Raw genomic sequence first — 22,701 nt, 5'->3', positions numbered from 1 at the left:
CCCTTTTCTATTGTAAACTTATTTTATAGGATCTAATAAAAAAAAAAAGTTTATAAATAAATAAATCAATTCTTCTGGAACAATCGCAGGCTTTGTTTGTCTATGGCTAAAATAATGACCCCAAGAGTGGAGGCAGGACTGGGATTTTCCAACGTAAAACTGTATAACATTGCCTGGAATATGTTATCAGTTGGGGAATGGTTAGGAGATAAGTCTCAAACAGCTTGTCTAATTTATGAAAATCCTTATGCTCAGCCACTGGATGTGCATTTTGTACTTCATGCTTGAAAAGTCCAATTGCCTGAGCAAATATCTAATTCAGTTTTCATGAAGGCTAATCGTTGGGTCTGGAAGTATTTGAGGGTCTCACCTGGGAAGCTTTCTCATTTCTGCCCTTGGTGGGAAATGTGCAAATATTTTACAATAAACTGAATGCTGATGGTAAAGCTGTTATTAAATATTTTATTGATCCAGTTTCAAGTAAGATATATTATTTTCAACACTGTAATACACTCCTTCCTCTCGGCTCTAGTGATTATTTTTATTATGTACAAATAATAAGTTATAAAGAAAAACAGTGCTGAGGGATAGGGTAGTACACACCTCAGGACCTTTTCAGTGCTTAACCCATCTTTTTCAAAGCCAGAAAGTCTCTACAGCTGTGCTATATAAATATTTGCATATAAGTATGGGATATCATCTACTGGATGTGTTACCTGATACTTGGTGCAATCATTTAATTACCAAAGTATCTGATGTTGAAATAGTAGCTTGTAATAAAATAACTCAGTGCTGTGCGTGTGAAGTACATTTTAAAATCATAAACAGGATTATCTATTGGCCTCTGAAGACCAAAAAAGCAAAAACTTCAACTGTCAGCTCTAGTCTCAAGTGCTCAGCTCTGGATGCCACACTTATGCACTGTCTTTGGGAGTGCAAGGTACTTCAAGATTTTTGGAATGCAGTTCAAGTCTACATGAACAAGGCTTTAAAAATCTCCTTTTCCTGGTCTTCATTTTGTCTATTGGGCCTCCTTGACAAATTTTCAATGAAGAGATCCCACCAGCTTCTCATGATTCAGAGCTGTGTGAGTGTGAAACAGTACATCTGAAAGTCTTGGCTAGATAAGCGTGGTCAACACTTATCTAGCCAAGACTATGAATGAGTTGCTTCTTATGGAGCATAGATCTGTGGATCCCCAGCACTCAAATTCTTTCTAGCGTTTCCGAGTAGTGTGGTCGCCTTTCTTCTTCTCTCTGTCTGAAGCAGTAAAAGATAAACTTAAAGATAAACGTAAGCATAAACTAAAATGATTCCAATCTAATGGAAAGAGGAGGCCATCAAAACAAGTTTGGGCTTGATACAAGCAGAAGCCCGACTAATAAATACTTAACAGATTAGCATCCGCTTCACATGTCAATATCATCTTCACTAATGGAGTTTACTGGAGTTCTTTACCAACGGTTAGGGACTGGTAGGGGTTGGGGATAGGGAGTGGGTATTTGACGGTGTATAGTGGGTCATATTTGTTTAGAAGGAATGTTCATTTATGAATGGGATGATATTGGAAATCATTGCTAATGTTACTTATTTCTTGAAAAATTAATAGAGTTATAAAAAATAAGATAAAATGCACAACTGTTTAAACAATGAGCCCAAATAGACATAGAGGTCAATATTTAAAGATATCTGGCTAGGTACAGGGTTACTCCCCTCCTAGCCTGGCATCCAGTGTTTCTCTGGCAGCAATGCTGGGGCATGATACACAACAAGTATTGCTGACGTAGCAACAGTGGATAGCATCTAGTGATGTCCTTATAGAGCAACTCGCAAAAGTATACCAAACCTGTCTGCAGGCCATAAACATATAAGAGACTATTAGTAGGGCATTCATCCATACCATACACGGACTGGGAGAGGGATCTTGGGGTGATAGTATCTGGTGACCTGAAGGCAAGGAAGCAATGTGACAAGCTAAAAGATAAAGCCAGAAGAATGCTGGGTTGCATAGAGAGAGGACTAACCAGTAAGAAAAAGGAGATGGTGATGCCCTTGTACCAGGTCCTTGTTGAAGCCTTACCTGGCAAATTGTGTTAAATCTGGAGTCCATTTCTCCAAAAGGCTAGAGACAGTTTAGAGGTGGTCCTGAGATGGGAGACCAAAATGGTGTGGGTCTGTATTAGGCTGAAGGATCTGCATCTGTACAACCTGGAAGAGAAGAAATGCAGGGGAAATATGATACAGACCTTCAGCTGAATGAGAAAACTTATATACTTATATACTGGAGAGCGATGACATCATAACAAGATGGCGTAAGGAACAATCCCCAGCCCTACAATCCATGTTCCGATCCTACCTCCACACTTACTGGGAGGCCATTGACAAGACTAAAAGGGATTTTTACGCCCAAAGGATTCATCAACTTCAGTTTAATACCCGAGCCCTCTTTGAATTTGTCTCTACCTTAACTAAAACCACTCCCACCCCCTCCCCTGATACGGATGACAAAACCAAATGCGAAGCACTTGCTCTATACTTCCACATTAAAATAGAAAAAATCATGGCACGCTTCCCTCCTACTCTCACACTCATTAATACCCCAACTACAAACCCCTCCGCCACTACGCCCACCACATCCCAAGCAGTAAACATCCCTGCAGTACTCGAGTCATTCGAGACCACCACACACATTGAGATAGAATCCATCTTTAAGAAAATCAATCTTGCAGTGCACCCCTCAGATACTATCCCCACCAAAACCCTCCTCTCTATCCCTAACATTATCTCCAAGCCTATTTCTAATATCATCAACATCTCTATATCACTTTGCACAGTCCCAAACCAACTTAAACAAGCCATAATAAAACCCATTTTTTAAAAACTCTCCCTCGATCCAACCGACCCTGTCAACTATCGCCCCATTTCCAACCTTCCCTTTATTTCAAAAATCCTAGAAAAAACAATCAATAGGCAAATAACAAACTACCTAGACAATCATCGCATCCTCTTCCCCTCCCAATATGGGCTCCGCAGACACCACAGCACCGAAACCCTCTTCATCTCCCTTTCTGATTATATCCTGAAAGCTCTTGACATAGGTCAATCATACATCCTGGCCCTCCTGGACATATCTGCCGCATTTGACATGGTTAACCATAACATCCTAATAGCCTAAGAGAAATTGGCATATCCGGCTCCGTACTCCGCTGGTTCCAATCATACCTAACAGGCAATACAGAGTAAAAAGTGGGCTCTGTGAATCAAAACCCATAAACCTGTCTCAAGGTGTACCTCAAGGTTCCTCACTGTCCTCTACCCTTTTCAATATATACCTCCTTCACCTCTGCCATCTCCTATCCGAGCTCAGTCTTCCGCACTTTATATATGCAGACGACGTTCAGATCCTCATACCCATAACAAATACTTGACCTAAAGCCATGAAGACCTGGGAATCAGCCCTCGCAGCCATCAGCACCCTGCTCTCAGACAACTACCTTGTGCTCACTACCTCTAAGACGGAGTTCCTACTTATCTCACCCCACTATAACAACTCGAACCTTCCCATGCCCAACACACTACACCCACCACTTCCTTTTCCCAACACGTTCGCAGCCTCTGCATCACCCTGGACAACCACTACAACCTAAAAATGTTCATCAATTCTACCCTAAAAGACGGCTTCTTCAAGCTTCACATGCTAAAAAAACTAAAACCTCTGCTTCACCTTAATGACTTTAGCACAATTCTCCAAGCCACTATTTTATCCAGAATTGATTACTGCAACGCCATCCTCCTAGGCCTCTCCAAAAATGCCATCCAGCCCCTTCAGATGCTCCAGAACTCTGCTGCACGTATACTCACCAATGCCCACCGATATGATCACATCACCCCTCTCCTCAAACACCTACACTGGCTGCCAATTACATCACGGATAATGTACAAATCCCTCACCATCACCATCATCCAAGTATGAGACATGCTTTGGTTCAAAGAGCACCTCCGATTTCGTACGATGGACAGACCCACCAGAACACAATGCCGGGCGACACTGCATACAACCTCGCCCAAACTTAAAACTTATGTCTACCAAAGAACGTGCCCTCTCCATCGCAGGGCCTGCCCTTTGGAACAATATGTCCCATAGTCTTTGCCAGGAACTATGCCCAAAGAAATTCAAACAAAACCTCAAGATCTGGCTCTTTAAACAGGCCTACACCTGAACCGGCCCATCCAATACCCCCCCCCCCCTTTTCTTTCTCCCACCGCCCCCCTCTGTAAATACCCATTTGTAATTACCATTTGTAAATACCCATTTGTAATTACACTGTTAATACATAATCTCAAAAACCCTTAATGTTATCCTTTCTGTTTGTACATTCCTCCCTCAGGTCGCAGTGAATCGTCTAACATTTTTATCCTTCCGGACAATGGCCTCTTTCTGTACATATCACCTCCAGGCCATAGCAACCCATGTATGAATGTATAATACTATTCGTCATCCTCTCATGCATATAATATATGCCCTTTCGACACAGTTAATTAGTTTGCGGTGTTTTTCTGTACTCTTTTAATTCCTGTTGCTGCATTATGTTACCTGTTTATTGTAAAGCCTGTTGCTGCATTATGTTACCTGTAAACCGGGGTGATGTTCCCAACGTAACTCGGTATATAAAAATGCTTAAATAAATAAATAAATCATTAGGGAATGCCACAGGAAGTCCAGGATGCTGGGCCTATGAAACCAGGAAGTGAGCACTGCAGGGTGCAAACAAGGAGCCGGTGCCAGAGGCTATGCAAGAACATTCACAAGTAGCAGAAGTCAGTGCTGGAGCCAGAAACGTGACCCACTGGGTGCCCGCCCGTGGCTGGAGATAGATCACGCCCTTCTTCCTCCCAATTCCAACCTTTGCAGCAATATCACCACTCCTGCCTGCACATCTGCCTGCCAGCCCATAGGGACTCTGCATTTCCCACCACCACCGTCAATCAGGCCTCCCTGGCAGTGAGTGATGAGTCTCGCTTATAAAGTATAAAAAACTTTACCTTTAATTTTTCCTGTATCGCCAACAAGCCAGCAAGGGGCTCAGGATGTTCTGGAACCTAAAAATAAATGGAATAATACTGAGGAGAGATATGATAGAGGTCTTTAAAATAATGAGAGGTCTTGAAAGAGTAGATGTGAATTGGTTATTTACACTTTTGAATAATAGAAGTTAGCAAGTAGCACATTTAAGACTAATCGGAGAAAATTCTTTTTCACTCAATGCACAATAAAGCTCTGGAATTTGTTGCCAGAGGTTGTGGTTAGTGCAGTTAGTGTACCTGGGTTCAAAAAAGGTTTGGAGAAGTCCATTAACGGCTATTAATCAAGTTTACTTAGGGAATAGCCACTGCTATTAATTGCATCAGTAGCATGGGATCTTCTTAGTGTTTGGATAATTGCCAGGTTCTTGTGGCCTGGTTTGGCCTCTGTTGGAAACAGGATGCTGGGCTTGATGGACCCTTGGTCTGACCCAGCATGGCAATTTCTTATGTTCTTATGTTTGGTGATGTGCATCCTGATTTCTTGGTGTGTGTGAAAGCCAGATCTGGTTGTGGCACTCCAGAATTCACTTCGCCTACCCCTTATCTAGGCCAAGGCCAGGGAACGTCCATCCCAGGACAGATAAAATGCTTAGCTCAGTTCTAGCTAGGATACAACAAAAGTCCCAAAACAGCTGTTTGTGGTGGTAACTCCTGCTCTCTCCTTGCCAGGTCTCTTGTTCCTTCTCCAAACCTCCCCCCATTCCCCCTTCAGAATCTGTGTCCACAGCAGGAGTGGGTGCCCACCACCCTTCACAATTAAATGTTTGTGAGGGAAGCCGTATATCCTCCTTTCCTTCCCGTGCTCTCTCCCCCACAATTCTGTGTTTGTGAAGGGAGTGAGGAAGAGAGAGATTTCCTGCTGTGGCTCTGCTTCCACCCAATGCTAATTTTACAAATAATTGTCAGTAAGATACAAAAATAGAATCACCTTCAACACATGACAGCGAGGCCTTCTTTGTAACTGAGGCAGGTGGCGCTGTCTTTGGGGACTGGTCTCTTTCCTCTGGAGGAAGCGGAGTAATTGTTTTTTGCCGCTTGACCATCTAAAGATGAAGGGAATATAAAATGTGGAAAATGTCAGGGGGTGTGAGAACTCAGCAAACAGCCCGCCAATGCCATTTTACAATCTCACTGCTATATTCTTCCATTCTCCCTCTCCCCTTCTTTAATCTCTCTCATGCACTCCCCTCATCTCTCACACAGATATCCCATCCCCCTGCACAAGCCTTCATTCTTTTCCTGCTCCTCTCATACACATCCCTCCCCTCCTTCCCTCAGCTCTCCCTCCCTTCCTTTCTCCCTACTCTTCCTTCCTCTCCCTATAACATCTTTTCTGATAATGTACTTACAACTCAGGTGTCAGAGGCTTTACAGGAGGTCTGCCGACAAATAAAAAATATATATAGAGAGAGAAAAAAAATTCTATGTATAAAAATTAAAACAAAAAAATAAAATATGTACAAATAAAATAAAAATAAATATATATAAAATATGTGCAAAAAACTACAAAATCAATATAAAGAAAAAAAATATGTATAAATACTAGTGGTACCCGGCCACACGTTGCAGTGGCAGAGTCAGGTTCTTTACCCTCCCTTCCCCTTCCACTTGCTCATTTACCTCAGTCCCTCATCCTCCTCCCCCTTGGTCACTCACCCCCCCTTCCCTCCCCTGTCCCCACTCCAACTCTCTCCCCTTACACTCACCTCTCCCCTCATTCTCCCTCTCCTGACACTCACCTCCCCCCTCATTCTCCCTCCCCTCACTGTCACCTCCCCCCGCCTACTGCCTACCCTTCAGATCAGAAAACCTTTGTCTTTCTATTTCTGTGGGAACCCCCCCCCCCCCCCCAAAAAAAAACAAAACCAATCCCAACCCTTTAAATCAAATAACCCCCCACCCTCCTGCCCCCTCCCAAGACCTGGGAAATTAAAATTGTTCGTGCTACATGTGGTCCGTCCCTGGGCGTCTGTGCGCGTTATGTAGCCAAATAGGGGAGTGCCTAACCAAATTTGCACTTCCAGATTTGTTTTGTGGTCTGGGGAGGGCTATTTTGGTGCGTTCCCGAGATCGTGCAAGTTTAGTGTATATATTTGTGCATGAACCTCCCCCTTCCCCCAAGAAACAACCCTATGAGAAAAGTTCTCTTAAACTAACCACCCCACACTCTCCTGCCCCTCCCCCAGCCCTGTGAAAAACAGTAGCCCACCCCCCTGCCCCCCAGAGTTGCTGAATGAATGAAACCTGCCCCCCCTCGTGACCCCTCCCCAAGATGTTCGCAATAAATTCATTACCACCCCCCACCCTCCAGACCCCTCGAGACCTGATAAAAATGTCTGTCGGTGGAGCGGGCGTTCAGGAGCGGTCCGGGAGCGATGTATTGGCGTTGGTCAGTTGGCTGCGAGCACTGAAACAGGTTCTGACGGTCCTTTGCCCTTACTATGTCAGTGGGGTGGAGCAATGTCAGTGGTAGGTCCTCTGACATAGTAAGGGCAAAGGTCCGCCGGCTGCCAGTCCTGAAAATGGCGCCGAGGGGCCCTCGCCCTTACTATGTCACATGGGCTACTGCCGCCATTGGTGTCCCCGAGTGGCATAGTAAGGGAAAGGGCCATCGGCGCCATGTTGATTGCTGGCAGCCGACGGCCGTAGTGCAGGAGATGTGTCCCGGATCGGTCCTGGCCCCCCGCTGGAGCCACCCGGACTTCTGTCAGGTTTTGTGTGTGTTGTGAGGGCCTGGGAAGTAAATAAATTTGGCATGTGTGTGGGGGGTGTGAGGAGAGTGGTGGGTGTATTTTATCTGTAAAGGAAATAGTTATCTTCCGGCGAAAAAAGTGCGCGAATGTGTTAAAATGGAAGTGAAACGTGGACCTGGACTGGCGAAATGATTAGTGTAGCGTATGTTAGTGTAAGGTGTAACAGATGGCGCTTACGTCCAGCAGATGTCGCTGTTTTCTTGAAACAATTTTTAAACCTATTTTATCTGTCACAGGTGTGACATATCTGTAATGTAAGTACAGAAGAACCTTCCTGTATGCGAAATGAAGGTTGTGTCCAAATTTGAAAGCAATCGGTTCAGTGGTTTCTGAGATTAGCAATTTTGTCCAAACTATTTAACATTTTTATTTATATAGATGTTACAAAAAATATATAAAAAATCAAGTACAAAGATATAGATAAAACATGTACAAAAAATAAGAAAAATATATATTTATATACAATTATATAAATAAAAAATGTACAAAATATAATACAAAGAAAACAATATATGTAAAATATATACAAAAAATATGTACAAAATAAAATACAAATATATATTATATATGCAAAAATATGTACAAATAGAATAAAAGTAAATATGTATTTATATAGTTATATATTAAAAATGTACAAAATAAAATACAAATATATATTTTTATATATATGCAAAATATGTACAATAGAATAAAAGTAAATATATATTTATATACAATTATATATATAAAATGTACTAAATAAAGAAAATATGCAAAGAAAATATACAAAATAAATGTACAAAATAAATATATATTTATATATATATATGCAAAAATATGTACAAATAGAATAAAAGTAAATATATTTATATTCAGTTATATATACAAAAATATATAGAAATATACAAATAAATATATATTTACTTACAATTATATGTACAAAAAAGTTTACAAATTATAATACAAAGATATATATATGTATTATAAAATATATACAAAAATAAAAAAATAAAAAAAGAACAAAATAATCAATCAAAACAAGAAAACTAAATAAACAAGAACAAAAGTAAAAAAATAAACTATATGAAGAAAAAGAAGAAAATAATAAACTACAAAACATAGCTAATACAGGAAATAAAAAAACAAACCATAAAAGGGCAAAACTTCTGAAATATAATTCGTAGCGACTCTCCTCAACACCACTTCCTCCTTAATCTGCCTCTCTCAACCCACAAAAGCCTTTGTCCTGCCGCAAGCTCTTTTCTATCCTGAGGTTCCGCCGCTGTCACAGAGCTCTCTTGTGACCTCATCACTTGCTCTGCTTGGCTGCAAAGTTCCAAGGGACAGAAAAAAACCCAATAAAAAATTCCTTAAAACCCGCTGAAGGTCCCCAAGATGTTACATCTCTGGGAGAAACAGGATGCAAGGTTACCAAAAGCCCTGAAGTACACGGGGAGGACAATGTTCAAAGCCACAGACATGGAGAAAGAGTGATTATATGAGAAGGGAACTCCCTCAGTCCAGCTTTAGCCACGTGCGCACCTCCACAATACGTTGATCTTGGGTTGTACAAGTGGGGAGGCATCCTCAGGGGCGTATTTCAGTCGGGGAGGAATATAACATGCCCTGATTGTACGTACATTGCTTTCCTTACAAAATCTACATGCAAAAGTTCACAACAATTTTCTTCCTATTCTAATCCTGCTCTACCAGCCCCTCTGCAAGATTACTTTTATGCTGTCTTTGTCTCCAGCACCTCCCAGGGAGGCTTTTCTAGGCTTCCACCACCCTCTCTGCAAAGAAATATTTCCTCTCATTTCTCCTGAGTCTACCCTCAGTCACCCTCATCCTACGACCCCGAGTTCCAGAGCCTCCTTTCTTTTCAAAGAGGATCCCTCTTGTGCATTGATACCTCTGAGGAATTTAACTGTCTGTCACGTTTCCTCTAGGCAATATCTGTGTCTGTCCCCATAAGCTTTGCTATGAACATCACTGACCCTTTTAGTAGCCACCGCTGTGCAGACTTCATTCAGTTTATGTCCTTTTGCAGGTGCAGTCTCCAGGATTGTACACAGGACTCCAAAGGAGGTCTCACCAGGGACCTGTGCAAAGGCAACATTGCCTCCTTTTTTAGATCCTTATTTAGATCATTTGAAGACTTGTATTTTGATTATGTCAGAGAACCAGTAGCCAGGGCTGGTCTCTGAGGGTAGGCCTCTGGCCACTACGAAGGCCCTTTCGGACCCCAGATAAGCGTGAACCCCTGTGCTGAACGCAACCTGCATAGCCCCGAGGCAGGTAAGCACATCCAGTCAGTGATTGTCATCACTTATGATGCCTCATTCACCAGAGAGGATCCAGTGATTCCATGCAGGTTACCCCCATGTTTCTGTTGAGGGTAGTAGCTGCTGCTCCGTGCAGGTTACCCCCATGTTGCTGTTGAGGATAGTAGCTGCTGCTCTGTGCAGGTTACCCCCATGTTTCTGTTAAGGAAAGTAGCTGCTGCTCCATGTAGGTTACCTCCAAGTTTCTGTTAAGGAAAGTAGCTGCTGCTCCATGCAGGTTACCCCCATGTTGCTGTTAAGGTTAGTAGCTGGCCTTCCCACCCCCTGGGAATCTCTTCAGAGCAGAATGCACAGATAGAGGCTTGGGGGGTGGGGGCGGGTTTCCTCCTTTGCCACCCCTTGAGAATGTCTGGGGGCCAGAATGCACAGGATGGAGGGGGAGGAGTGTTAAGGCACTAACTCCCTGTCCCCTCCTCCCCCATCCCTTGTAGGCAGCAGAGAGAATTCAGTGCCACTGATTTGTCCTTTACACGCCAGCAGCATCTGCCTGCAGGTTTCTGCGGCGGGATAAGTGTGATGATGATGCTTTTATGCTGAGCTTTATACTATTTGTCTTAACGGCTAATTTATTTCTTATTCTGTATAGTTTTAGCTGTTACTATTTTATGAATTATTGTATTTCTTATAATATTATAATCTTGTAAACCAGTGTTCTGGTTTGTCTGATACATCGGTATATAAACAACAATAAACTAACTAACTAACTTCCTCATGGCCAGGAAGCAGGGACAGAGGACCCCACTGCTGTGGGTCTGACTGTGCCTCAGGGCTGCCACCCATTTCTTTTCACACGCGCCCAGAAGACTCTGGAAGCTTCCCAGCTTTGAATGGCTAAAGAGTGTCATCGCTTCCTGCATATTCGGGAAGGGAGCTGGAGGTGACCGCCTCTACCTAGCTCTGATTAGCTAAAGGTAGAGATGCTTCCTGAATATTCGGAAGGGGGTGGGAAATGGCTGCCACCACCAAGCTCTGATTGGCCTGTGCGGGTACACCTTTCCGCGAATGTTCCCGATGGTTGCCGGGGTGTCCGGAAATGCTGTGCTCTGATTGGCCAGCCCTGCTGGCTTGATGGTTAGGCCGCGGTGAGAGCTGAGGAGGAACTCTTTCAGCCATGCTCCGCCCTCTTGCATAAGCCGGCTTCATAAATAGCAGAGCACGGGTTCGGGGGAGTAGCGGTCAGCAAGAGAAGCTGGAGGAAAGGTTTTAGCTGTTGTGATCGAATCGTCTCCAGTCAATTATCCTGACACAGAGTGGAGACCCAAGATGTCTGCGTCCAAGGGAGTGGCTATCGGCATCGACCTGGGCACCACCTACTCCTGCGTGGGGGTGTTTTAGCATGGCAAGGTGGAGATCATCGCCAACAACCAGGGCAACAGGACCACCCCCAGCTACGTGGCCTTCACGGACACCGAGAGGCTGATCGGGGACGCCGCCAAGGACCAGGTGGCCATGAACCCCCCAGAACACCGTCTTCGTCGCCAAGAGGCTTATCGGCAGGAAATTCGATGACCCCGTGGTGCAGTCGGACATGAAGCACTGGCCCTTCTGCGTGCTGAGCGGGGGCAAGCCCAAGGTGCAGGTGGAGCACAAGGGGGAGGCGAATCCCGGTATATAAAAATGTTAAATAAATAAATAAATAAATAAATACCCGGAGGAGGTTTTCTCCATGGTGCTGACCAAAATGAAGGAGACTGCGGAGGCTTACCTGGGGCTCCCGGTCAGCAACGTGGTCATCATGGTGCCAGCTTACTTCAACGACTTTCACTGCCAGGCCACCAAGGATGCTGGAGTGATCGCCGACCTGAACATGCTGAGGATCATCAACAAGCCAATGGCGGCTGCCATCGCCTACGGCCTGGACAAGAGCGGCCGGGGAGAGCACAATGTCCTCATCTTTGACCTGGGCGGGGGCACCTTTGATGTCTCCATCTTGACCATCGATGATGGTATCTTCGAGGTAAAAGCCACGTTGGGGGACACCCACCTGGGAGGGGAAGACTTCGATACCTGAATGGTGAGCCACTTCATGGCGGAGTTCAAGAGGAAGCAAAAGAAAGACATTAACCAAAATAAGAGGACAGTCAGGAGGCTGAGGACTGCCTGCGAGAGAGCCACGAGGACTCTGTCACCCAGTACCCAGACCAGTGTTGAAATTGACTCCCTGTATGAGGGCATCGACGTCTACACCTCCATCACCAGGGCTTGCTTCGAGAAGCTGTGTGCTGACCTCTTCAGAGGAACGCTTGAACCAGTGGAGAAAGCCTTGAGAGATGCTAAGATGGATAAGGCTCAGATCCACGACATTATTCTGTTTGGGGGATCCACCCGCATTCCTAAAATCCAGAAGCTGCTCCAAGATTTCTTCAACGGCCGTGAGCTTAACAAGAGCATCAACCTGGATGAGGCCGTGGCTTAGGGTGCAGCCATGCAAGGAGCCATCCTGGTAGGGGACAAGTCTGAAAATGTGCAGGATCTGCTCCTGGATGTGGCTCCATTGTCCATGGGTCTGGAGACAGCAGGAGGAGTGATAACCACCTTCATCAAACGCAACTCTGCCATTCCAACCATGCAAACTCAGACCTTCACCACCTACTTGGATAACCAGCCTGGTGTCCTGATCCAGGTGTATGAAGATGAAAGAGCCTTGACTAACACAACAACCTATTGGGCAAGTTTGAATTGTCTGGAATCCCACCTGCTCCTTGTGGTGTGCCGCAGATCGAAGTCACCTTTGACATTGATGCCAATGGCATCCGAAATGTCTCTGCTATGGACAAGAGCACAGGCAGGAATAACAAGATCACCATCACCAATCACAAGGGCCGGCTGAGCAAAGAGGAGATTGAGAAGATGATGCAGAAAAGTACAAAGCTGGAGACAATGCCCAGCGGGAGAATATCTCTGCCAAGAACTCCTTGGAATCCTATGCCTTCAATCTGAAGAGCACTGTGGAGGATGAGAACCTGAAAGGCAAGATCAGTGAGGAGGACAAGAAGAGCTTCCTGGAGAAATGCAACCAGACCATCTCCTGGCTGGAGAGCAACCAGCTGGCTGAGGAGGAGTATGAGCACCAGCAGAAAGAGCTGGAGAAGGTGTGTAAGCCCATCATCAGCAAACTCTACCAAGGGGGGATGCCAGGAGCCAACTGTGGGGCCCAGGCCTGCCGGGGCACCTCTAGCACCGGTCCCACCATTGAGTAGGTGGATTAAACAGACTGTGATGGACATTGAAAGGACTTATTTACATTTTGATAAAAATGAGATAGATGGCATAGTTATATCTGTAAATAATTCATCTTGTGTCAGAAGGTGGCAGACAACAGATCTTATAGAACTGAAAGCATTAGTTATACAGTGATAGTATGTACTTAATGTGGTTTATAATTATTTTTATACTACTTTTCTGTTTTACAGTGTTTGCCACCGTGAGTGCCTTGTTCATTTTAATAACTGGATTTTAATATTATATTTTATTAAAAAAATATTCAATAGATCAGTGGTTCTCAACCTTTTTTCGGCCGGGACACACCTGACAGATGGTTCTCACATGCGTGACACACTGAACATGTGACTGTCATGGGGCTATATGTAAACATACACTCTGCATCCAAGGGAACAACCTTGACCCCCGACAGTGGGTCAGAACAGAGCTAGGTCATTACCCATACAACTCACCATACAAAAAAGACATTCTGGTTCTGGTGACATCTAAGTAAAAGCAAAACAAACTCCCTTTACTACTAGGTACAATAGCCTTCCTTATGAAAGACCATAATTTACCACTAATGCATATCCTATAGAGAAAACACAATAAATAAGATTGATACAAATGCCTACATGCTAGTAAAATACCTCACCTCGGTTACACACAAAGCCGACCTTCACCAAGGACAGAAAGACCACAAATTATAAATTTGGAGACAGAAACTGGAATGGAAAACCAAAAACGCCACTCCTCATGCAGTGCAAACCTGGAGAAATGGAAACAAATATAGCACCTAATAATTAAAATGGCAGTCAATCAAGAAAAATAAACTAAAGACACCTTTTCTTACCATCTCCAGCAACTCTCCTACTCCTTTCTCTTCCAGGCCAAAAGCACACATCAGAAGCAGCAGCAGCTGCTGAAGCTCTATCCTCACGATCCTCTTCTTAGGGCCCACAACCAGACAGACACACACACAGACACACACACACACACACACACACACTCTCTCTCTCGGTTTCTCATGCACACACCAATCACCTCCCTGACCAGTCTCTCTCTCTCACCCAGAAACACATCACCTCCCTGACCAGTCTCTCTCTCTCACCCAGAAACACATCACCTCCCTGACCAGTCACACCTACACACTCCCATTCTCACATGCATACATCGGGCCTCACCGCCAAACCTCTTCTTCCTTTGCTGCAGGGATGGGCTCCAGTTCCGCTGCGGCTTTACTCCAACAGGACTTCTTTTTCACCGCCTCGGGGATGAGCTCTCGTGGCGGCCTTGCTTCATCGGGTCGGGCTTCCTCTTCACCGTCATGGAGATGAGCTCCCGTGGTGGCCTTGCTTCATCTGAGGTCAGGTTTCCTCAGCCTCGCTTCTACACTGCCACTCCTCCCAACCCCCCACCCCTGGCCTTCTTGCCTCACCGGCCAATCAGAAGCTTCTTCCCTTCTTTCTACTGCCATTGGCAGTAGAAAGAAGGGAAGAAGCTTCCGATTGGCCTGTGCGGGGTCAGGAAGAATGGAGGAGGCTTGCCATTGGCCTGCGGGGGCAGGGAACGGGGAAGCACAAGCTGGACAGTGGGACACCAGGAGCCACGACACACCAGTTGAGAATCGCTGTACTAGCAGATATAACATGGAAAAAAACCTGATAATCCGTCGCACATATACAAATAACCAACAACTATGAAGTAGATGCAAGAACATTTCTGTGAAAAAATTATTGTGAAAGTGAATGGACAGTGAATGGACTGTGAATGAAAGTGAATGGACTGCAGCAGTGAGAATTACAGCAATTCAGGTGTTTTTAAATACTAGGCTCATGTATCCAATGCCAAGTAGTCCTGCACACTGTGGCATTATTGCCTGGTGTTTCAGCGTCTGTCTAATGCTTTCTTCAGGGGCTAAAATATCTGTGGTGAGCTGTGGGATTTGTGGCTCATGTCAGTTTGATAATTCAAAATGGATATTTTAGCCTGCTGAAGCAGGTGTTGGGCTGACACCGAAGCACGACTGTGTCGTGCAGTAATTTCATGATGTGTGTCACTGCTTTGGACTTGGCTTTAGATACATGATTAAGTGTTTACAAATATATATTTCATTTCATAGAAGACTTGAATTGCTGTAATTCTCACTGCTGCAGTCATGTGAATGGACAATGATTATAACAAGCACTTTTTAAATCTTGAAAGGGCAATGTTAAAGGTTTTTGACTTTGCTGCCAGTTTACGACTGCCATTCACTTTCACATTAAGTTTTTCATAAAAACTGTTCTTTGATCTAATCCACAGTGGTTACTGGTTATTTGACTGTGGGAGAACTTGTGTGGTCTCAGTAGGAAATAGTGTGAATTTTGTTCATATTCAGCTTCCACAAATGTGTGCATTCAACAGCTTGTGTTCTGTGCTTCTCTTGACAGATAAAGCAAAAGAGAAATCTCAGAGTGCTGCGAAAGTAGTTAATAAAGCTGCCAATGCTACACTAAAGATGACTACCAGTAATGGGAACACGGCATCAAACAGGTGAGAATTCTGCTCTTCTACCCTGCCTTAGATATTATACTGTGTAAAGTAACCTTTTTACTGTATCTCAAAAATTTTCTGTTCATCCTTGCGTGCCATGTAATGCTGTGCACCAGAAGCTGGGTGGGGGATGGCCATGCTAGCTAAATAATGAAATGCTGCTCCTGTCTATAACATGTCGTTTCTCTTTGTCAATAGCAAAGTTATTAAAGAAAAAGATGACAAAGAAAAGAGTGGGAAAGAAAAAGATAAAGAAAAAAAAGAAAAGACTCCTGCTGCAATTCCAGAGGCCAAGACACAAGGGAAAGAAGGAAAAGAGAAGCCAAAGGAAGAACGGGCAGTTAAAGATGACAAGCCGAGAGAGGCCAAAGAAAAGACACCCAAAGCTGACAAAGAAAAGGATAAAGTCAAGAAGGAAGACAAAGCTTCTAAAGAAGACAAATCCAAGATACTTGTCACCAACATTGAATCAAAGTTGGCTGCAGAGAAGGAGAGAGAGCGAGAGTCCCCCAGAGAGAAAGATTTAATGAAGGATACGAAATCCAAGGAAAATGCTAAGGGAGGAGACAAAGTTGCAGGTGCTGGGTCCTTGAAGTCACCTGTTCCCCGAGCAGAGCCACCGGAGTCTGAGAGGGGTAAGCTAAAACCAAGCTACTTTTGCTTTTAGTGCATGAATGAATTAAAACCAGAACTTCAGTATAATTTAGTATTATAACCAATTCTCTGCTCTTAAATTTTATAGCTTGTTTGGTCTGGCAGATTATTATATAAACTAACTAGCGGTTTGTACTGTCCTGGTTATCATGAATTGCTCAATTTTCAATTCATTGTTGCTTTTGACTTTTTAAAAATATTGCTCTACAAATTTGAGACTTTGTGAAATGAAAACATTGGGCCTTATTTTCAAAACATGTGCGCCGGGCCTATTTTCAAAAGGCCCGGCAACGCGTGTAAGTCCCGGGGCTTGCAAAAAGGGGCGGGGAGGGGGCGAGGCAGGGTCAGAGGCTCCCAGCACAGCGGCCATTTGCTGCTGTGGCCAGGGAGTCGCGCGCCTGCAGTTGGCTGGCACGTGCAACTTACTTCAGCCCCAGGAGCTGAAGTAAGTTTTACAACAGAAGAAAACAAAGAAAAAGGTAGGAGGGAAAGGATGGAGTAGGGAAGGGAAGGTTGGGTTGGGGGGTAGGGAAGTTCCCTTCCAGGCCGCTCCGATTTCGGAGTGGCCTGGGAGGGAATGGGGGAAGGCAGTGCGGGCTCGGCGTGCAAGGTGCACAATTGTGCATCCCCTTGTGTGCACCGACCCCCGATTTTATAACATATGCGTGCCTGCGCACGCATGTTATAAAATCGCGTGTCCATGTGTTGCGTACCGGGTAGCGCGCGCACATGGATACGCTCCTGCAAATTTGAAAATCTACCCCATTGGTTTCTTAGTTTTGGAGCAATACTCAAATACAGATTCTGTAGGCTAATCAAAAGGATTGTGATACTAAGTAAGACTATAGGACAGATTTTAAGTTTTGGGTAAAATGTGCAAGAGGCCAGAATTCTGACATCATGCGGCTTTTACCCACAAATCTAAATTTTTCCCGCAGAATTGTGGAAGGGAAATATTTCTTTAAGCAAGCATGTACAAAACGTACTGAGAACCTTTTTGTCTGTTAATTAAACTGAGAGATTTTGGGCCAAAAGCTCTCCAGTGATTACTGCCAATTATTTTTTGTTTGCACTTTTTTTTTCAGTGATTTTTTTTTCTCCTAAAGTTGCAAGAAATGTAACCCTTGTTCAAATAATGTTTTAGTAAAACCGGCTTGCACTTGTTTTGCACTCTCTTTGCTTTACTTACGTCTGAAACTTAAATCTGGCCCTCTCTGTGCAAGAATGGAATTTTTGTGTTGTAAGGCAGTGCTTTGTACGTTTACCTTAGTTCCCTTAAAATCATTCCATTTACCGTATTTTCCTGTGTATTGGTCGCACCCCTCTGCCACCAATCCTTTTCATGAAAAACTCAGCAGATAATCGCCACCATTAGATAAGACGCAGGAGATTATGGCGTCGGGCTGTGAGAGGACGAGGTGGTAGTATGGTGAGGGCCCAAGTGTTCTGGACGTATGTGGGAGGCATCCTAGGGGAGCGCAAATGTTAGAAGGCTGTGTGTGTGTGCGAAGCGGCTGTTGGTGAAGGCCGCATGGAAGAGCAGATGCACGGAGGCTCCGTTGGTAAGGAGAGAGGAGAGAGAGACACCCCCCGCTGACGCTTAAAGCACTACATATTATTCACACCAGTGTATAAGATGCAGTGATGGGAAAGCCAAGAAAAAAAACAAACATTTCCTGGACATACCCAGATCAGTCCAGACAGCTTGGTTATTTATTTTATTTATTTATAATTTTTTATATATGCACTCCCACCAGAAGATGGAGGCAGAGAACAAAACTTTGAGGCACGGCTATATAACTCTAGTGCCAACTGCAGCTCCTCAGTATTTCTCTGTCTCCAGCAGATGGTGGTCGTACATACTACAGCTCTGGACTGAGTTTTGTAGGGCTCCCTGAGGTGTGAGGTTTCGATCACGGGCCATCCCGAGGGTGGAGCAGGGCAAATGGGAGGTTGGAACACCCACGGCTGTATAGCCCTTGGATTCCGGGGAGTTGGATAGCCAGGGGACTGGTTCCCCTCCACGCCCCGAAAGCCCTCTTCCAGCGGCCTCCTAAAGGAAAGTACCCCTTTGGGGAATTTTTTTGTTACTTACAGAGTTAAAAAAAAAAAAAAAAGGGAGGGGGGAATTCTTGCCTTCAGTTTTTTTCTGTGGAGGGGCTTTCTCTGAAGCTTGCCATTTCAGGCAGTGCTCGGCTGGGGGAGGAGGAGCATCCTTGTGCTTGTAGCCTCCTCGGGTGGGGGAAGTACCTCCTGGGTGTTTTTGGCCTCAGGGCAGGCATTCTGAGGGCCTGGGCAGTTAAAAATTACTGCAAACCTCCAGTTTAACTGCTTCCTTCCTCCTCCGCGGAGCGCTGAGCTTGGACTATTTTTGGAGCCATTTTGTTTTTTTCACGGATCCCGTGCTAGTACTCAGCATGACGATATTTCTTCCTTCTGGGACCCCAGGGAAACTGGGGGAAGGACTGTCATGTCTGTAAGTGCCCTGGTGAAGGTCTGTAGGGCCTGTGGCCTGGTTTTAGAGTTGGATGCTCATTCTCTCTGTGCCTCATGTGCTGTGGGGGGAGGGGTCATCTGCCAAGGGTCAGAAGCCCAGAAAGCCTAAGGGCGTGCCTGGGGGACGAGCATGAATGCAAGCTAAATCCCTGGGGTCAAAGATTACCCAGGGGACGGAAGCTAAGGAAGTCGTCCCCCACCCACCTACTTTCCCCAGCAGTGGTAGAACCGGGCCAGGGAGATCCAAAGGATATAACTTCGGATTCAAGTAGCGATGAGGTGGGACCCGGAGGTTTCTCCCCGGAGTTTGTGCTACTAATGCATGAGGCCTTCCTGGCTAGGAAGGCTGCAAAGAGGAGGTCTCAGGACCGCGCTGGTGGCTCTGTCAAGCATCTAAAAAGACAGGTTCTACCTTCTCTGGGCCCTCGGGCTGCCACACCCCAGCGTAACTCTGACTCTGATCCGGACCCAGATGCCGACGGGGACGATCCATTGTTGGTGGACGCCCCTGGGAGGGGAGGGGGGGGTGATGACCCTCAGGTGGTCCAGCTGTTTAAGCAGGAGGATTTACGTCCCCTTATTCCCCAGGTGCTGGAGGAACTGGAGCTCAAACTGTCACAGGAGGATTCGGACAATGAAGGAGTCAACCCGGTCCTGGACGGGCTGCGAGGACCCCCCCCCCTCAGTTTTCCCAATTCTGAAGAAAATTCAGAAGCTTATCAGCAGGGAGTGGGATGCCCCAGAGGCCGGTCTCAAGGTAGGACAGACCATGGCCAAGTAGTATCTGCTGTCGGAAGAGCATTTGGAGTCCTTAAGGACCCCCAAGGTAGATGTGGCGTTCACCGCCGTTACTAAGAAGACTACCATTCCTGTGGCAGGTTCGGCGACCCTGAAGGATGCCTAAGATTGAAAATTGGAAGTCCACCTGAAACACCTTTTTGAAGTCTCGGCTTTGAGCCTCAGAGCGGCTGTATGTGCCAGTATGATGCAGCGCACCTGCCTGTGTTGGATTCAGCAACCACAGGACCTGGCCGCCTCGGGGATCATGTCCCAGGCACAGGCCGCGCCCCTGGAGGCGGGTGTGGATTACACGGCAGATGCCCTGTATGACCTGGTACGGACATTGGCGCATTCCATGGTCTCTTCAGTGGCGGCCCGATGCTTGCTGTGGCTCCGGAATTGGTCGGTTGACTCATCTTCTAAAGCACGTTTGTGCAATCTTCCCTTCAGGGGGAAGCTCCTGTTTGGCGAGGACTTGGACCAGCTGGTAAAGTCACTGGGAGAATTGAAAGGGAATAGGCTCCCGGAGGATAGAAAGCCCTTTCAGAAGGCCTTTGCCCCAAGGACCCGGGTCAGAGATTTCAGAAGATTTAAGTCAGGAAGGGGGGGGGGTTCCTCACTTCCTATGGATCCAGGCCTTCCTCGAGACATCAACAGTCCTTTTGGGGACCCAACCGGGCTGGGAGAGGAGGTTCCAGCCAGGGAGCTGGAGCGGCAAAGTCTCCAATGAAATCAAGAGCACCCACTCCCAGAGGACAGGGTAGGGGGACAGCTGTCCCAATTCCTCGAGGAGTGGGCAAGAATTATGACCGACCAGTGGGTACTGCAGGTGATCCGCGTAGGTTACACCTTAGAATTTTCTCACCCTCCCAGAGATGCCTTCCTAGTGTCGCGCTGTACTTCCCTAAACAAGCAAACCGCGGTGGAGGCCACGCTATGCCGTCTGGTAAGCCTGCAGGCCATCGTTCCAGTTCCAGAGGTGGAACAAGGGGCTGGATGGTACTCTGTGTACTTTGTGGTGTCAAAGAAAGAGGGGACATTTGTCCCATTCTGGACCTCCAACAAGTGAACCGGAATCTGAAAGTCCCACGTTTTCAAATGGAAACCCTGCGCATGGTAATTGCAGCAGTGCACAAGGGAGAGTTCCTCGCCTCCTTGGACCTCACAGAGGCCTACCTCCATATCCCGATCCAGGGCAATCATCAGCGGTTCCTGCGGTTCTCAATCCTGGGTCAGCATTTCCAGTTTCAAGTGCTTTCCTTCAGGCTGGCATCTGCACCCCGCACCTTCACCAAGGTTATGGTGGTAGTTGCGGCAGCCCTTCGGCAAAGTCGGAGGAAGACTGTCAGCATACTATTCGTCATGAGACCCACATGCTGCAGTCGTTAGGATGGGTGATCAACCTTGCGAAGATTCACCTGATTCCCTCCCAGGTCCTGGAATACCTAGGGGCTCGCTTCGACACTCGCCTGGGCCGGGTGTTTCTGACGGAGTAGCGAATCGCAAATGTAACACCAAGTGAATTGCTTGAGGGCGACGCAGACCCCTACGGCCTGGGACTATCTACAGGTACTGGGATCCATGGCCTCCACAATAGAACTTGTCCGTGGGCGTTTGCTCACCTTGAGGCCGTTACAGCAAGCTCTCCTGTCCCGGTGGAGCCCAGTGTCTGAGCAGGATCAGGTGCAGCTGTTCCTGACCTTGCAGTCCAGATCCAGCCTGGAATGGTGGCTAGGTGGATTCAATCTGCAGAGAGAAATTCCCCTCGAAACCCAGACTGGGTAGTAGTGTCCACGGATGCCAGCTCTGAGGCTATGGGTGCGGTGTGGCCTGGCAGAGCTGCATAGGGCGTGTGGTTGGAGTCAAAAAAAACTTGGTCCATCACAACTGCCTAGCAACCAGGGCAGTGCACAGGGCGTTGGAAGCATATTTCTGGCTTCTGGTGCAGGGTCGGATGGTTCGAGTTGTTTTCAGACAACGCCCCCATGGTGGCGTACCTCAACTGCCAGGTGGTACAAAGAGCCCTGCCGTAGCCCGAGAAGCTCATCTCCTTTTCGCCTGGGCCAAACGCCATCTGGAGGGCATTGCTGCCACACACGTGGCAGGCGTGGACAACGTCCAGGCGGACTTTCTCAGCAGGCAACAGCTGGATTCAGGGGAGTGGGAGCTGTCCAGAGAGGGGTGGAACCTCATTTGTGCCAGATGGGGACTCCCCAGTTGGATCTCATGGCGACCCCACCTCAACGCGAAGACGTGTTTTTTTTTCAGTCTAGAACCATCCTTACACAATTTTAAAAAAGGCTTTTCAAACAGGCCTACCCCGATACTAACCAAACCTAGACAAGGCCCACCCTGCCTCGCAGAACTCACCTTACAATATATTTATGTATATAGCTAGCCCAGTTACTTTATGTATTCTCCCAATGATGTAAATATAGTAAGTTTCTATAGCTATTTTGGTTCCTCTCCACTCTCTCCTCTTTACTTTGTTTCAGTACTCTACTGTTAGTCCCTCCCTTTCCCAGCCCTTCTTTTCTCCCCTTTTCTTGCCTGCTCCCCTCGCCCCACGCCCCGTTAAATGTAATTTTCCTTTCTTTGAGTTAATTGTAAACCGGCGTGATGTGTTCTACGAATGTCGGTCTATTAAAAGTTCATAATAAATAAATAAATAAAATGAGGTCTGTAGGTCTCGATGCTCTGGTGTCCAAATGGCTGACAGGGATTCTGTTGTACGCCTTTCCTCCTTGGCCTCTCATAGGTCGAATCCTCAGACGAGTGGAACAGCACCAAGGTCAGGTAGTGCTGGTGGCTCCGGAGTGGCCACATCGCCCTTGGTTGCAGATCTGGTTACAACCTAGCCATGGACGAGCCCT

The 22,701-nt window shown here is 46.1% G+C and overlaps 1 protein-coding gene and 1 pseudogene across 1 annotated transcript in view; both read left to right on the top strand.

Moving 5' to 3' along the window:
• THOC2 (THO complex 2) overlaps positions 1-22,701 on the top strand; it is a 780,683-nt gene that overhangs the window by 655,800 nt on the left and 102,182 nt on the right. The window contains exons 31-32 of the mRNA XM_029607862.1: positions 15,796-15,898; positions 16,097-16,533. Coding sequence (XP_029463722.1) covers positions 15,796-15,898; positions 16,097-16,533 — 540 coding nt within the window. The remainder of the gene's footprint in view (positions 1-15,795; positions 15,899-16,096; positions 16,534-22,701) is intronic.
• On the top strand, positions 8,883-13,475 carry LOC115094617 (annotated as a pseudogene).

Source organism: Rhinatrema bivittatum, chromosome 6, assembly GCF_901001135.1.
Source record: "Rhinatrema bivittatum chromosome 6, aRhiBiv1.1, whole genome shotgun sequence".
Taxonomy (NCBI): Eukaryota; Metazoa; Chordata; class Amphibia; order Gymnophiona; family Rhinatrematidae; genus Rhinatrema; species Rhinatrema bivittatum.
This window is presented reverse-complemented; position numbering and strand designations above follow the sequence as displayed.